Source organism: Vipera ursinii, assembly GCF_947247035.1.
Source record: "Vipera ursinii genome assembly, chromosome: Z".
Taxonomy (NCBI): domain Eukaryota; kingdom Metazoa; phylum Chordata; class Lepidosauria; order Squamata; family Viperidae; genus Vipera; species Vipera ursinii.
In genome coordinates, this window is record NC_139517.1 from 73,722,473 (window position 1) to 73,740,262 (window position 17,790).

General features: G+C 36.0%; 1 protein-coding gene across 5 annotated transcripts in view; it reads left to right on the forward strand.

The window, feature by feature from the left end:
• The window catches only part of TRAK1 (trafficking kinesin protein 1), a 109,018-nt gene that overhangs the window by 76,969 nt on the left and 14,259 nt on the right, over nucleotides 1–17,790 (forward strand). For 3 of the 5 annotated variants that reach the window (XM_083378336.1, XM_083378335.1, XM_083378333.1), the window contains 4 exons: nucleotides 2,734–2,970; nucleotides 5,101–5,417; nucleotides 8,403–8,618; nucleotides 16,418–16,520. In XM_083378336.1, the coding sequence (XP_083234462.1) occupies nucleotides 2,734–2,970; nucleotides 5,101–5,417; nucleotides 8,403–8,618; nucleotides 16,418–16,520 (873 nt within the window). Of the gene's footprint in view, nucleotides 1–2,733; nucleotides 2,971–5,100; nucleotides 5,418–8,402; nucleotides 8,733–16,417; nucleotides 16,521–17,790 lie in introns of all 5 variants that reach the window. The other 2 variants (XM_083378334.1, XM_083378332.1) reach the window with 1 other exon arrangement.

The window sequence follows — 17,790 nt, forward strand, 5'->3', positions numbered from 1 at the left end:
AATGCTAGTAAAGAGTGCTGTTTGCTTTCAGTTTATATTCTCGTGTCTTGCCTGAGTGGGTAGGGGCGGTCTTAGGGATTCTTTGGTTGGGCTGTTTACTAAGGGCTCTTGGCAGTTTCTGGATTGGGGCATTGCTTACTTGATTGTTGGTTTGACGTTGACTACGAAAGCAATAACCCAACCTCCCACAAGAGAAGCTGTACAAGGACTTTATTTAAATGAGCCCAAACACACTGCAGCAACCCAGAACAGCAAAAAAAGGAAATGGAGCATCTATACAACACATTCCAACAAAATGGATACCCAGGCAACTTCATCAAAAAGTCCTTGTTCACTCAACCCAATACAGCACAATCAACACAAAACCTAAAAAAAAATTACACTGCCATACATCAAGAATGTCTCAGAAACCGTAAATAGACTGCTACAACCACATGGAATGAGCATAGCACACAAGCCAGCTAAAGCCCTTTAAAAAATCCTAAGCAAACCAAAAGACCCAGCAACCCCAGAAGAAAAAACAGGAGTTCTCTGCAACATACAGTGTAAGAACTGCAGCCAACCTCTATGTAGGACAAACAGGCAGAAGATTGACATAACGCATCCATGAACACCAGCTGGCAGTCAAAAGGCATTATCATAATTAATTTCACAACATATAGACAGATTTAACCATAGTTTCAATTGAGAAAATGTGACAATCCTAGCCCAGGCCATATCCAAAAATGCCAGGGAATTTCTAGAAGCCTGGCACTCTGAAAAATCAGCCATCAATAGACACATAGACATTAACAACATCTATAGATTATGCAAAAGAGACAATCAACCAGTCCCAAAGAGAAAAAGACTCCAGCACCTCTCCACCAGTAATCAGCACTCAGATCAGCATAGATTAACTCCAAGGTCAGCTTCATAACAACAACAACAACAAAGTCTGGATAGTGGATGTGGCAGCGCCTGGAGACAGCAGAATAGACGAGAAAGAACTGGAGAAGATAAAATACGAAGACCTACAAATAGAAATATAAAGACTGTGGCAAAGGCAAGCAAGGGTAGTGCCAATAGTAATAGGCACCTTGGGTGCAATCCCAAAACAACTGGAGCACCACTTGAACACCATTGGCATTGACAAATTCACCATTAGTCAATTGCAAAAGGCGGCCTTACTAGGAATTGCTTCCATCCTGCGACGATATCTATAATACCATCAAACATTCACATCTGCCTATACCAGGTCCTTGATAAGGACTTGATAGGTAAACAAAAATGCCAAATCCAGTCTGTACATCTGGCTGATCAATAATAATAATGTTGGAAGGGACCTTGGAGGTCATCCAGTCCAACCCCCTGCTCAGGCAGGAAACCCTATAGCATTTCAGACAAATGGCTGTCCAGTCTCTTATTAAAAACTTCCAGTGTTGGAGCATTCACAGCTACTGGAGATAGGTTGTTCCACTGATTACTTTTTGTAACTATCAGAGAACTTTTCCTTAGTTCTAGGTTGCTTCTCTCCTTGATTAGTTTCCATCCGTTGCTCCTTGTCCTGCTTTCAGGTGCTCTGGAGAATAGCTTGACTCCCTCTTCTTTGTGGCAACCCCTGAGATATTGGAACACTGCTATGATGTCACCCATAGTCCTTCTCTTCGATAGACTAGAGAATCAAATAAGCAATATCCTAGTCAAGAAACAGCCTGACTAAAGAATCCCTAAGACCGCCCTACCCACCCAAACAGGCAAAACACCAAAATGTAAACTGAAAGCAAACTGCACTCCTTACTAGTACTGATGATGTTACCTAGTTAGGGTAATGAAATGTCTACAAGAAAATAAGCAAGCACAGAGAGTACCAAGGACCCCTGATCCTTATCCTTTAACTATTGTTAAACTACAGTTAAGTGACAGTTGTAACTTAAGTTCTCACATATCAGTCCTTTTAATTTTGTCCAGAGCCAATAAGAATAATCATTTTGTCAGCCATTTCAATATTTTCAGTATAAACCTGTTTACTGAACTTGTAATACTTTTAGGACAGATATTCAGATGACATCATTATTTCTGCAAAACGGGGGAAAATATATTAATACTACATTTTGCTATGTTTCTCTAACCATTTTGCAAAGTATGGCATCCTATGTTCAATGTAGGAACTTCTGATTCAGTTCTTCTTTTCTGTTGTGGGCAGGGGGAAGGTAGTGTTAACATTTGAGCCTGAAAACTATTGCTAGTCATCTTGGAATATTGTCTAGGCAAGTAACCAGGACAATTATATTAAAACTTGGTAGCATTTATGAAAAAGGTACTGTTATATGCCTCTTCCCTTTTCCATACATATAAATAACTTATAAATGGGTACTTCAGTGTTAAGATGTAACATATCTATTCTTCTCTAAGGCTGTTTTTAAAATATAAAAGCATTATTAAAGGAGTTCCTGCAGCTTTTACTCTGCTAATCATTGTTGATTATAGAGGCAGTGCTCATCTACGTTTCAAGACCATTAGGCCAACTCTGTCCAAAGACATTTCTGTGATCATGTGGCCAGCATGATGTCAAAAAGCATTATTAGTTATATTAAAATATAATTACAGAAAATTTAAACCAGGCTGTCATAATATGCTACCTTCAGATATGTATTGAAATTCATAGAATTAGCTGATGAAGGCTTGTTTGAATATTTACTATAATGTGGTTTATATATTATTTGGAAGGATACTAATTATATGTGTCTTTGTCAGCCGTCACAAGCGAGTGTTTGACACTGTACGAAACATCAATCAGGTAGTAAAGCAGAGATCCCTAACTCCATCTCCAATGAACATCCCAGGATCTAACCAGTCTTCCACAATGAATTCAGTCATTTCTAGCTGTGTCAGCACACCACGATCTAGTTTCTATGGAGGAGACATTTCCAATATTGAGCTAGACAATAAGACGAATAGTATCATCCTAGAAACTGAATCCACTGACTCTAGGTTAGTAATCATAGCTAATTTAAAAGTGTATCTTCTTAACAAAAACAGTTTTGTCCTAATTATTTTCTTCCACCTTCTGCTATTATATCCATTGGTTAAATCAGTGTACTACACAACATTATCTCTATATTTAGAAGGAATCTAATTTTAATTCAAGCTGTGCTTATCTTTTTTCATATTGTTGTAATTTAAGATTAATTCTTTTTATTTTAAATTATCAGATACTTTAAAAATATAGATCTAGGTTCTTCCTTAACTATATTTGACTTATAAATCATCAGAGTAAGGTACAGGTAATCCCCAAGTTACCAGCGTTCACTTAATGCTCATTCAAAGTTACATGATGAGTGCCCCCTAGTGCTTATGAGCAAGTGCCAAAGTTAAAAATATTGCAGCACCACGGCAGTCATTCACCCTTACGAGCAACAACAGTGGCTCTGCAAGATTCACTCTGGTTATTCCCTCCCTCCCCACTCCCACCCCAGGTCTTCTTAGGCACCGGGCCTTAAATCCTTCGCTTTGTTGTCCTTTGCTCCAGGCCTTTGGTGCATTTGTAGAGAACAGAGGCCTAAAGTAACACAAGATCACATGAGATCAGTGGGGCGAGATATCACGCTACTGATCTTGCATAATCTCATGGTACTTTAGGCCTCTGTTCACTGCAACAAAGAATGGAATCGAAGCTGGAGGACCCTTCCATATGCCTCTGGAGGCTGGATCCAGGCTTCAGAGGCCTTTTCCAGGCCGCTGCCACCCAGTTCTGAGACCGGGGAATGCTTCCTTGCTTCCCCATGGCCCAATCCAGACTCGAGGTGTTTTCTAGGCCGCTGCCACCCAGATCTGAGGCTGGGGAATGCTTTCGCACCCCCCCATGGCCTGATCCAGGCTCCGGAGGCCTTCTCCAGGCCTGATCAGGCCACCGGGGGCTGCGGAAGCGTCCCTTGCCCTCAGATCCGGGCGGCAGCAGGAACCGTGGCAAAGAGGAGACAGATCTTTTCTAGGTGAGTCCGGCGCACCAAGAAAGGAGGGGGAAGCATGCAGTATCTTAGTGGGTCGGGGAGGCCTTGGGGCCTGTTCCATCACTAGGTCCTACATGGCCTTTCCTACCATGAGATACCTCATGTTCACTTAACGAGCTGTGTGCATTTTAATGATCAAGGGAGTGATCTCGTCAAGGTATGAGATTCTACGAGTTTTTGAGTTAGGCGTGGAATGGGCAGGCTCCACTCGTAACTCGGGGACTACCTGTACGCCAAGCAAATAATTCTAGTTGCTGATATGAAATTAACTTTGAATAATTAAAATTTAATTTTATTCAACTAACAATCACACTGCATTTTCCTGGCATGATGATTGTTTGAATCAGTTTATGGATTTGGAATTTTCCTGAGTCATTAAATTATAATTCCCATAGTGATTTCACGTCAATTAAACAAAGCATCTTTTTCTAAATAAATACCATGATGTTTTAAATAGCTGCTATTGGGTTGACAATTTTTTCTATCTAACTATTCTACTATATAAACTCATTATTTCTGTTATTTGGTAAAATTAAGGACAAAAACTTTATTGTTGTCACTAAAGATTATAGAAAATAATAATTTACCATTTCTGGTTATAGTGCAGGCCTGCACAAATCATCAGGGGAAAGGTCCACATTGAAAACTTAAACATTCTCATGGGCTGCAAATAATAGAAGTATTTGCCAGTCAGCTGTTCCTTGGCTAGCAGAGTGGCAGAAGTTGTAGTGGCGGGCAGCAGTGGCTCAATATTCGCTACTTTTAAAAAAATATGGGCATAAGGCTGCGTGGAGGGCCACATATTGTGTAGACCAGTTTTTATGTGTACCATTTATTAAAACTATATTAAATCAGCTATATTTCTCCTCTATGGTACATAGTAGTTTTTTTCTTTAAATGAGCAGCATGAGTATAAATCATAAACCTCAGATAGATAAAGAAAATTCCTGTTTGCATCTATACCCCTTCTAATCTATCTAGTTATTTCTCAGATTGAAACTGTATGTTACATTGATTGAACTGAAATTTAAAAATATTTATATTTTGTGGGAGGGAGGTCCTTACTTTCTTCTTGTCACCTATATTAATGTGTGTTTGCTCTTTGTTTTAGAAATGAAGAGAAGAACAAGAAACCAGGAATGCCAGGAACACCAGGTTCTTGTGACCTGGAAAAAGCTCTTCGAAGGTTGTCCCTTCGGAGGGAGAATTATCTGTCAGAAAGGAGGTTTTTTGAAGAAGAACAGGAAAGAAAGTTGAGAGAATTAGCAGAGAAAGGGGAATTTCATAGTGGTTCCATTACTCCAACAGAGAGTATTATGTCATTTAGAACACACTCCGGGTTTTCTGAATTTACTGGCTATTCAGGAATATCTATCAGCAGTCGTTCATATCTCCCAGAGAAGCTTCAGATTGTGAAGCCCTTAGAAGGTGATAATAAAGCTCCTCGGCCTTTATCTATTTTCCTTTGTGACTATCTGTGGTCTCTTCTCCATCAGCAAGAAAGAGGAAATCTTTGTAATACATACTCATTTTACTTTAGAGGTAGCCGTCCTCGGTGTTGGTTTGAACTCTTCTGAGGATAGAAATTATTCTTTTTTTAAAAAAAAAAGTAATATATGCTATGTTTCTAATATATTCAGTAGAATATTTATAGTTTTAGGGATTCATTTTGATTTCCTATATTAATTTAGATATTCCTATATCATTCATACAGCAAGAAATGTAAACCTAAATTCCACTGATAGGATGCAGTGATAGTGCATTGAATTTCAACATTATAGGACTATTCACTTTCATGCACTTCTGTGCAAACTAAAACTCTTGCTACATTGCAGTGTTACAGTCTGAAAGTGGTCCTTTGTTGCAAGAAAATTCAAGATAGCACTCAGTTCAAAAGCTCAAGTTGCTTTGTCTTGATCTGACAGGCCATTTGCTTCACCAGAAAAAGGCGTCCATATACAAATCTTCTTTTTAGTATGAGGGTGTCATTTCAAATCAATGCTTTTCTTTCATCATCTGAATAAAAAAAATATCTGCAGCCAGATTTCTCTATTACTCTAATAATACATACTTATATTGTTCCGAAGCAACACACAGCATTTCATTGATTAAAATGTAAGATTATGATAACATAACCTATTTTTCAAAAGAATTGACACACGTTAAAAAAATGTTGCAATAAACGTCACTCAAATGCTTAATTTTGGGTTTGGGGTTACATTTTTGGCATTTTATAATATGGATCTATCAAATCCACCTTACTTTTTATCTGTAAGCTATTTTAATATGTTGCAATTTGCATCAAAATTGGAAGATTCCACCAGCATAGCTGAACCAATATAAATAATCTCTTTGGCTTTTACAGAGTGCTTATTAAAAAAAATTAAAATAGTTTAGAGAAGAGATAGCAGATAATCAACTTTCATCTCTTGATTGCTAGTATTGTATAGGTTTCTGTCATCCAATTTGTTTTCTTCAATAAACTTTCAGTTTCCATTTTTTCTGTTTCTCTTGATTTTTCACTTTAGCTTCTTTATGTATGTAACTTTTTCTTCTTGCATTTTGTGTTACTGATCATCTTTAAATTTTTACTATGTATATGTTATGCAGGAGATAATTTCAGAATCCTTACATTTTTTTAAAGAATGCTCAATTTAAATAATGTTTATAAAATTTGCAAGCGAACTTGGGGAGTAGATAACAGTAAATATATTTGTATCTGCTATCTAGCTGTTCTCTATTTTTCACTTTGCCTATTTTGTTAAAAAATATATAATTCCAAAGGCACATAATTTCATTACAGCATTTTATTAAATCACTTCTAATTGTAGATTAGTAATAGATAATTTGATTTATAGATGATTGTTTATTATTGTATTTTATTTAATTTATAATGGAAAATGAAATTATTTATTACATCTTAAGAATAAATTATTTATTACATCTTAAGAATAAAGGAGAGGAGAGGAGGGAAGAGGAGAGGGATAATAGACACACACAAAAAACATATGTCTAGATCTTCCAATAATATGAACAGAGAAACCTAACCTATCCTATCCTAGCACACATTTTAGGTTATATCTCTGCTTAATCTGCACCATGGGTCCTGGTGCATGTATAGTAGACCTCTGCTTCTGTGGATCTGGTGCTTAGTGCCTACTTTTGTGCTGCTATGGTCAATGCCTTTTAGTCTTTTAAGTCAATGTCTTTTAGTCCGGGGTGAACAACAAGTAGGCTACTAGATTTATTTTTGGTAAAATCAAGAGTGGGAGGTAGGCCCAATGCATAAGAATATTCCATATTACTCTTGGTGTAGTAGTTAAGGCACAGGGTTACTCAGCGTCTAGTGGTCAAACCAAGATCCTGGGAGTTTTAATTCTCCCTTAAGCATGAAAGTCACCTGGATGACATTGCACAATCCCTCTCAGCCCCATCCACCTCAGAATGTTGTTCTTGGGAAAATAGAAAGAGGAAGGAGTTTTAGGTGTGTTCGTTACCTTGAGTTATTTATAAAAACTAATAAGGGTGGAATATTTTTAAGATGGTAAAACTGACATTTTTTACTTTATTGTTTAGTTGTAAGAAATGATGCTCTTTTCCCCATCTGTCTATCTAGCTAAGGTAGCTTAGAAATTAAGGAATAGAACTTTTCAGCGCCTTTTCTCATCCACTTTCCTATCTACATTAAAAAAGGCAGAAATATCACAAAACATTTTTGAACTCAGTTCAATTTTTAAAAATTTTAAAAAACAGAACACAAGCCCATGTTCTTTGTATGGATAATTAGTCAATATCTTTCTATGTAGGGTTGATAATCATTTTTATTACATTGAAGTAAATTGGATATATTTCTTAGTCAACATATCAGAATCATTGATTGAGATGGAGGCCATAAAAATTGAATAAGCAAACAAATAAAGGATGCATTGTGAATTTGGTCTGAGCAAGTTTATGCCTTCAAGTTGGTCTTGACTCCTGGTGATTGCCTGGACAAATCCCTACAGTTTTTTAGCAAGATTTCAGAAGTAGATTACAATTCTCTGCTTGCTAGAGCTGAGAGAGAGTGATTGGACCAAGCTCACCCAGCTGGATTTGTGCTTACAGCAGAACTAGAACTCACTGTTCCCTGGTTTCTAGCCTGGTACCTTAACTAGTACACCAAACTGACTTCTCAAAAACACTATTTCTATTTTGTCCTTAGTAACAAAAGTGATCTAAAACAATATTTGATACTTGCAACTGAAGCTACATTTTTATGAGGTTTACCACTATAATGATTTCTTGCAGAACAGTTTGAAGCAGTTGTGACACTTCATCTGCAATTAAGAAGTAACTACATATAATGAGGATTATAAGCAGTCTGTCCATAATTCAAATTTCCATACTGACCTGTTTGTTCTATTGTTTTCCAAGGTTCTGCCACACTGCATCATTGGCAACAGCTTGCTCAGCCTCATCTAGGAGGCATCCTAGATCCAAGGCCTGGGGTTGTTACTAAGGGCTTCCGTACTCTTGATCTTGATCTGGATGAAGTGTATTGCCTTAATGATTTTGAAGAAGATGAGTCAGGTGAAATTACATACAAAGGCTTAACTACCTCGACACCGATTCAGCACACAGAGACCTCAGGTGAGAGGTCTCAGGCACAAGTGACTGTTTCAGACAGCAAGAATTACCCAAGTCGCTCTCAGGCTTTCCCAGAGGAGATGCAGGAACCTGCAACTGACGATGATGAGGGGTCTGGTGAGGGAACCTCATTAAGTCCAGCACAACTGCCATGTTTGCAGGATGTTGATAATTGGGCCATTCTCACATCTCTCCAGAGCAGCATCCATAATGTTGCTTCATGTTTAACTTCTTCATGACAATGCACACAAGAATTAACATTAGCCAATTTCTGAACTGTGATTTCTAACTATTACTGTTGGTTGTTGTTTTTTCAACTCAAAAGAAGTGCATGATCCCTATTTTCTTTAGTTTGATGAGAGAAGGCTGCTAAAAGGATGCAATTCATTGGTGTTCTCAGAAAAAAAGAAGCCAGTTCTTCGTTCTGGGTTTGCATGAGGAGGTTACAGTTTTGCAGATTGCCATTCTTTTGGTATTGGTGTGTTGTAATGCTTATATTCTAAGATTGTTATTTAATGTTTATCTAAAAACAGGGTAATTGAGAGTAGGTGGCAGAATTCCAGCGTTACCTGTAATAATAGGAATTCCTTGAAATCAACCACCTTGGTTCTTAGGATGAAATTACATATTGACTTAAATGGTGTAAGTTTTTTAAGACTATATTTGATAACTGTGGAGGGAAGACTGAGGCTAGAAGGTTTGCTGTTAAAAAAGAAATATCCAGAATACCTGATAAAAAACCTCTCCTGGGATCAACTGTAAACTGCTAAGACTTTATATATCAGTTCTTTCTTGCTAATATCTAGCTGTGAACTGTTTTGCAGAAAAATTAAGGCCAAACAATGGAATAATATATTTTTCCTGCCAATTATTCTGACTTTTTGGATCAGTCTCAGAACTATTTTTATATATTTTTCTAAAACAGTTAGAATTTTTCTTTATATTCTGTATGCTAAGCAAGGTTATCTGAAGGATAAGGGTTAATTGTGTTGTCAGAATTCACAAGAAATCATGTCCAGGTTGTTGCCTTAATTTTAGCAAATGTAGCAAATGAAAAGGCAGCATAGTTGAACACCTGAGTTTTTTCCCCCCAAATCTTTGCACATTGATGACAAAAGAGTGGATGCTAAAGATACAGAGATCAAATGTATATATTGTTTTTAAGCTTTCTCAAATGAGCTTTCTAGTAGTAGTTATATTCCAATGTTTCAGTATTTTGAGGGCACTGAAATTCAGCACTTTACAAATTTGGGGATTTATAGGACAGAAGGTAAGTATTTGTATTCAGGAAGCCATATTTTTTATTCTTAATTCAGTAGCAAGCTACCTCTGTGTTGCCAGATATCACTCCTTGGAAGTCATCTCGCAGGTGCAGATTATGCAAGAGCAGGTTGAAATTTTCTCTGCAAGGCCTAAACAGAAATGAAACAGAATAAGAAATGTTTCGTTTCATTGCTCAGCAGATCTGTAGGCTACTTTATGGCTTAGAAAAACAACAATCTAGTATTGATTGATCTATAAAATCCAATACATGGGCAATTACCTGCATAAGTGCTTGATGACTTGGGAATAGGGGTAATACTGTATGATATTTGAATTAACTGATAGAATTTAAAATATTGCAGCATTTCAACTTCTTCTTCATTCTGTCTTCTGATTTACATTAGCCCATGTTCAGATGTCCTGTTTGAAAAATCTGCTCATACATTAAATAGAGAACTATGTTTGTTTCCATTGGTGGTATAGTTGACTGCAAAAGGATAAAAAGACAAATTATGAATCAACAGTATAACACATAAGCTGTGACTTTTGCACTTGGATCCAATATTGAGACCCACGTATGAAAGGATATGCACTTTTTGTCATGACTGTGGATTCCTATCTTTGGTAATTGAAAAAGATGCCAGTTTCCTCTTTAAAGAAATAATCTAAAGTGAAACATTTTTCAACACTGGATATAACATGTTCCTAATTCTGAATGGTTACCATTCAAGAGCTGTATTTTTACCTATATTTCAGTAAATGTAGTAATGAAAATGATTTTCATAGGTGTTCTTTTGGCTTTTTTACATACACTTTATACATAGAATTGAGAACTCTTATGAAAATGCAGTTATAGAATGGGAAATTCTTACTGAAATCTAAAATAAACTATTACTATAATTGTATTTTGGTAAATTCAGTAAATCTTCGGTATGTGAATGAAAGGAGATCATTTTATTTTATTTAATATCACTGTGATTTTCTGCAAAAGAAAGTAATTTGAGAAATCATTTGTTGGCTGGAGAAAAGGACAGTCCTTTCAACATATACTTAAGGGTTTTTCCCCCAAAATAAATAATAGCAAAACCTCATTGTCGATCACAGTGTTATCCTTTTTTATATGTTGGACCAAAGAACTTACTGAGCATTTGTTGGAGATTGTATTGGAATTAAAACCTGATATTCTTTTCATTTTTGAATTGTTTGAGATATTGATCACTTACAGGCAGCTCACGGTTTCCTGGCAGAGAATACTGCAGCCATATGAAAAGCTGATTACTGGAGGATGCTGTCCAGGTTTCTCTGAGTGGTATCTTTGCAGGATTAGTCTTTCTAAATGTTAAAAAATTATTTCTCTTTCATAGTCAAGAAAGCTCACCCACTAGGCTCAATTGCTACTTTTAGCAGCCTTTTCCTATCTTGTATATTAATAATAATGAGCTGGGTCTACTTCGCTTATTGCAACAGGTTTCTGCTAATATAATTCCTTAGTGAAAGAAAATCAGTGTTTTTATGAAATGGGTAATGCAGACATGGAGATAGGTGAAAACGTTTATCCATTCTTTAAATAATTGTTTAATCTAAAATTTTCATACTCCTTTATTCTGCTGTCATTTGTTATCTAACACTGCACTGCTTTTTTCTCTCTTAAATTTAGCTTTTCTGTCCATATAATCTTTTGCCATTATTGATTATTATTCTCAATAATTATTATTATTATTCTCAAATATTTTAACCTGGTTACACTTGCACAGGGAATCATGATTGCCATAACCCTTAAATATCAATTAAATGCATTGTTTGCACTAACCCTTGAAGCAACAGTATCATGCATTCTTAAGGCGATATAAATAATTTTTGAACATTGATGCTGTATTAGGGTATTAGTCATTGGAAAAGGCAGAATATCTGAAAGTAGCTTACAGAAATGGAACATTTTTTTTTATTTTGAGCTACCTCATTTTATTAATACTTTCTCTTTAAAAAATCTCCCTATTGCATATGCAATAACACTTTTTACATAATTATCTTCATTATATGTTTATTTTGCTACCGGTTTTATAGGAAATATAGCCACAATAAGCATGTATTTTTCTCAACCTTTCTGTAAATTTAAAAAGATTTTGTGATAAGATATCAGGTTATTGTATATATATCCTATCATATAAACAGTATTTTAGAATGTAGTCATGTCAGAAGAGGCTAAACAATCAGATATGTTTCTTGTACATTTTTAATCATGATAACGTATTGAAGGTTTTTAAACTCATTTGCAATCATGATGACTTTGCAATTGTACTGGATTGCTTCTATGACTGTTGATGGATGCATGACCTTTTCAGTTTGTGAATTGCTTTGCAACCAAGGGTTATACATAAAGTATGTCATGTTAGAAGTGAAAAAATTGGCAATAAGCAATTTATGACACTGAAAACAGAAAGAGTAATGTTGACAAAAACATGGTGCCTTCCCATATTTGCTTTCTTGCTCTAGTCCTATGATCCCAAGAGGTCAGCAGGTGCTTTTCATTTTTTGTGTCTGCTTGCAATTTACGCAGGAACATCCATTTTCCTTAATAATCCTTCATTTCCCAATACTCATAAGTGTTCTTGATAGGTACAGTAGTTGTAGTTATCCTTACTGTATGCAGTGCTTGTGGGTTGTTTTTTTTAGAGATTTGCACTAATTAAAATTATACTAATTATACTAAAATAAATTAGAACTTTAAAGCAATATAGCTTGAAGGAATGATGTAGATCAGTTAGTAGCAATAAAAACAGTATGAAATAATAATACTGATACTCCTTGACTTATGACCGTAATAGAACCTGTGCATTATGCTCTTAAGTCATGGTCGTAAATAGATCAGTCACATGACTAATCTGATTTTACAACCTTTTTTGCAACATCATTAAGTAAATACCATGATTGTTAAGTGAAAGAATGGTTTGCTATGGGCGCAGTTTTGCCAAAAACTGGAAATAAATGCCGTTTTTCAGCAAAAACATTGTAAAACACATCACATGATCATGGGACATTGCAAAGGGCTGTAAATGTATGCTGCATGCTGACGTACAGTCACATGATTATGAGGGGCTGACCATTGTAACTTCAGATATGTGTCATAAATAGCCCCAAGATAGGCCTTTTTAAAATTTTGAATGGTCACTAAGCAACTATTCATAACTCTATGATTACCTGTATTGATAAAAGTGATCATATGGCCCAAGTTAAAAAGCCTGGAAAAATAAAGAAGTTTTATGAAGTTAACAAAACTATGTGCCAGACGAGCCAATGGGAAAACTTTAAGTTAGCCTGCTTTCATTCCTTGTGGCCTGCTATGCTTCAAATACATTGTCAGTGAAATTGTTTTGATATTCAATCACAGAAGACAGGCTAACATATTTGTAGATAGTTAGGTAATCAGTTGTGATGCACACCATGAAGTGCTTTAATATCAAATATACCAACTACCAAAAAATGGTAACTGAGGCCATAATTACTAATTTTAAATAGTATAACGACCCATGAAAGAGCTTCTCTGGAGTGGTGCCTGCTGTATGGAATAGCCTCTGTACAGAGGGCCCCTATCTTCTTAGCCTTTTAGGAGGCAGTGAACACTGAGCTGGTCCCCTAAATGCAGGGCCAGGATATGAGTTGAACCCAGCACCTGTGTTGTTATATACTTAGGGTTATCATGGCACTTTGGCTGGAGTGTGATAGATTTTTAATTGGCAGTTTTTATTTTCACTATTGTTATAAGGAGCTTGATGATTGTTAGCCACCGGGATTATATATATGTTTTTTGCCATGGTTATTAAGCCAATCATGTGGTCATTAAGTGAATCATATGGTTGTAAAATAAATGCTGCTTTCCCCATTGATTTTGCTTGTCAGAAGTGTTCTGAGAAGGTTTCCAATAATGATCACATCGCAAATCAGGAGACCATGAGTTCAAGTCCTGCCTTCACCATGAAAGCCAGCTGGGTGAGTTTGAGCCATCACTATCTCTCAGCCCAACCCACTCACAGTGGTGTTGTTGTGAGGAAAATAGGAGGAGGAAGTTATGTTGGATATGATCTCTGGCTTGAATTATTTGTAAAAATAATAAAGGCAGGATAGAAATAAATAAATGACTTTGAAAATACACACCAGTTGCCAAACTCCTGAAATTTAATCATATGACAATGGGGACACTGCTATAGTCATAACTGGAAAGAGTGGTCATAAGTCATTTTTTCAGCATCATCATTCCTGAAACAGTTGTTAGATAAATAGTTTTTAAGTTGAGAGCTACCTTTACATCACTCAATTGTTGTAAGAAAGCATAGCATGAATCTAAAATACATTCCCGTGAAAAGGAAGATTTCTGGCATTCACAAGATACTTGGCTCTGCCAAAAAGTTTCACGAAGAAGAACACATGTTGGCAGAAAAGGATAGATTTTTACTGAGTATTGGTTGTCTCCTACACTACTTTCTATGCTCTTTTGGATGATTTCCAAGCGTTGTAGAGATGATTTTCAAGAACATAATGAATTACATTATATTCTTTTCAGCACTTCTCACGAGAATATATAGAATTTTAAAATTGAGGAGGTGACTTGTTTAAGATGACATACTTTATGGTCTGTTTAACTGCATTTGCACCCTATAGCAATTTGTAAATACAAATTTGGTTTTTTATGGTTCTATAACCTGTCTTGTTGCAATACCACAAACATAAGCTATTTGTCTTATATTCAGATTGATTTAATTGCTATCTGGTACAGCAGCAGGTGTTTTGTTTCCATTTCAGATGGAGGTGGAAAATGCTGCAGATGGGCAGTAGTGGATCCATGATAATTATGCTGGACACAAAAATAATACATAAACAGTGATCCAAAGCTACTTATTTGTATGTAGCAAAGGTATATGAACCTCTAGATTATCAGTTCGTTTGAAGGGGAAATTATAGTCATGTCTTTCAATCAAAGAGATGATAATCAGATATGTCAGTGTGTCATAACTTGAACAAAGGAGATATCTAAGGACCTCTGAAAAACAGTTATTAATGTTCACCAGGTTAGAAAAGATTATAATACTATTTCTAAAGGGTTTAAATACCAGTCCACTGTCAGGCAGATTGTGTACAAATGGAGGCAATTCAACCCTATAGTTGCCGTCCCCAGGGGTGGTTTGGCAACCAAGATCACACCAAGGAAAAATCCTGCATTCTGACATAAGAATTTTAACCCATCTGTGAAATATAGACTAATATCATTTGTGCCTATTTTGCTACCTCTGGATGAGGATGTTTTGTCACCATTGATGCAACTATAAATTCTGAATTGCACTAGCAAATTCTACAGAAAATATCTGCCCATAAACTCAAGAGAAATAGGTATATAGCGAAACCATAACTTCAAATATATAAATTATTTAACCAAAGAATGGTTAGAACAGGAAAGTTAGTATTTTGGAATGATCAAATTAAAGAGTCTTAGTCCTTGAAGTGGGCAGTTCATGTAAGGAAGCCCATCAACAACCCTAATTTGAAGCTAATCTGAATGTCCTGCAAGCTAATGTGTAGGACTGATCAATAGTTATCAGAAACATTTAATTGATATTAACACTGCCCAAGAACAATACACCAGTTACTGAAAAGAAAAGTTCACATAGTTTTGCCACGTACAAATATGTAACTATGGATCAATAAATTGATGTAAATTGATGAACCAAGTATGTTTTTGACTCCCTTGTTAATTGGGTTCTGTTTATCTAGTTTTAGGGCTTGCCTGGAAAACTGATTATGTGTCAAATCATATTTATGCAGAAATATTAAAAATTCAAAAAGATTCACAAACTTTTAAGCACCGTTGTATGCACTATTATTTTTGTATCCTAAATTTTTTTGGTGTCCCTGGGTCCATTACTGAATCAAAGTGATGAGATACATTTACCTGGATCAGTGTAAAAGAAACTGAAATATACGAGTTCTAGATATTGCACATTTTTATTAAGAGTCAATTATATGTGGCCCATAGAATAAACCTGCTAATATAGATTAAGATATTATATTTATTTTTTACAGAATTAGCACATAACTTCTTTGTCCCCATTCAGTACTTCTAATAATACAGCAATAAGATCAAATGGGTAGAATTTAAATTGTTTAGAATTGGGGCAATTTAGCATGATAAATAACTACATTGTTGCCTTTCCTAAGTGATATGTTTTACTATTGGGAATTACCATACCAGAGTAATAAGTGGGAAGCAATACTTCCTGTTAGTGGCCACCCTAAAACATTTATATCTGCTGAGAGTCCTTACAGTAAGGACTGTCCCTGTAAAACAAAAGATGTGGCAAGTTAACAAGACTCCTCTCGCAGATATTAATATATCAGAGGAGCTAGAAAATAAAATGATTTAGATATGTCAGATATTTATTGCACAGATCACAAGTAAAGTATCATATCACTTTTCCATCTGTTAATCTGAATATATAAAAGTTCTTTTAAGATATAAATGCAAATAATGTTCTCTCTTTTTAATGTAGTACATCATCCTGGGAAGTGCATGTCACAAACCAACTCCACATTTACGTTTACCACTTGCCGTATTCTACATCCTTCCGATGAGCTCACACGAGTCACCCCAAGGTAAGGGTTTTCAGAGAGGTGTTTTACCTTCTAAAAATGCAGAAATGTTAAATCAGCAAGATACATTTAACAATTGTGTTTGACACTGTCTCAATTTAACTTACACGTATATAGCCGTCCAGAATCTGTCAGCTGGTTTTAGTTGATGTACACCCGGTACAAGTAAAAAAATTAGGATGCCACTCTTAATCCATGATATTCTAACCAAAACATTTTTTAAAAAATGTATTTCTATGTCATTGCAATTCTCGTTGGCAGAGTAATAGAAATTGCCTCTTTCCCTCTCTGGTTTACACTCTCTTGCTGCTTCTGTTACCTTATCTTTTCTAGCTGCCTTCCTGCTGCCTCATGTCCCTATTTGCAGGATAAAAATTGCAACTTCTCCAAACATTCCCTGGTGCATGTTAGAACGGCTGACTTCATTACATACATACAGTATGAGAAACTGGACCAATCCGATACTGCTATTTGTTATACTTTTTAGAATAGAAAAGATTCATGACCCCCTCCTGCTTTGCTGCTCAGGTTATCTCACTGATCTTGAGCTGTAGACCCAAAGAGAGGGCTTGATTGGTTCACCTTTCTGCCACTCTTCCTCTTTAGCACTTAGAAGCAGCAGTAAGGCCAGTGGATATATCTTTAAACAAAAACGCAATCTCCAGTACCATGGGATTACTACCTATCAGTATAATGAAATGAAGCCAATGAAGAATTTTCCCAGTTCAAACCAAAAAACTATTTTAAAAATGTGAAAACAGTGTCCCTTGTGCTCCATAAGGGAGCTCGTGAGTGGTACTTGATGAAAACAGGATGACACACCAGTCCCTCTGACCTTCTTAATGCCACAGGAGGCTATCAGATGATGCTATAATAGCACTGAAAAGGGTGTGTTGAAATGTTTTGCTATTTTTTTTTCACCTTTCAGGAGGGTTAAAAGATGAAGATGGGAGCAGGAATGCTTTTATTTATTAATTCTTTATGCCACCCATTTTCTCTGTATGGTGACCCTGTGCAGCTGTTCCCAACAATAAACTCCCTTCATATCCTTAAACCACTGTCTCCCAAATTTAGCCAGTTCTGTTAAATGGAAACAGCAAAATCTCAGCATGTGAAGAGGACATAAATGGAAGGCTGGGAGGATAACACCTGAGCGTAGACTTGGGCTCCTTACTTTTGTCTTGTTTATTAAAACTTAACTATGTTTTGTGCGATGTTCTCTATTAAGTGGAGACGTATTACTAATTTTAATTCATTTTTATACTCTCATAGG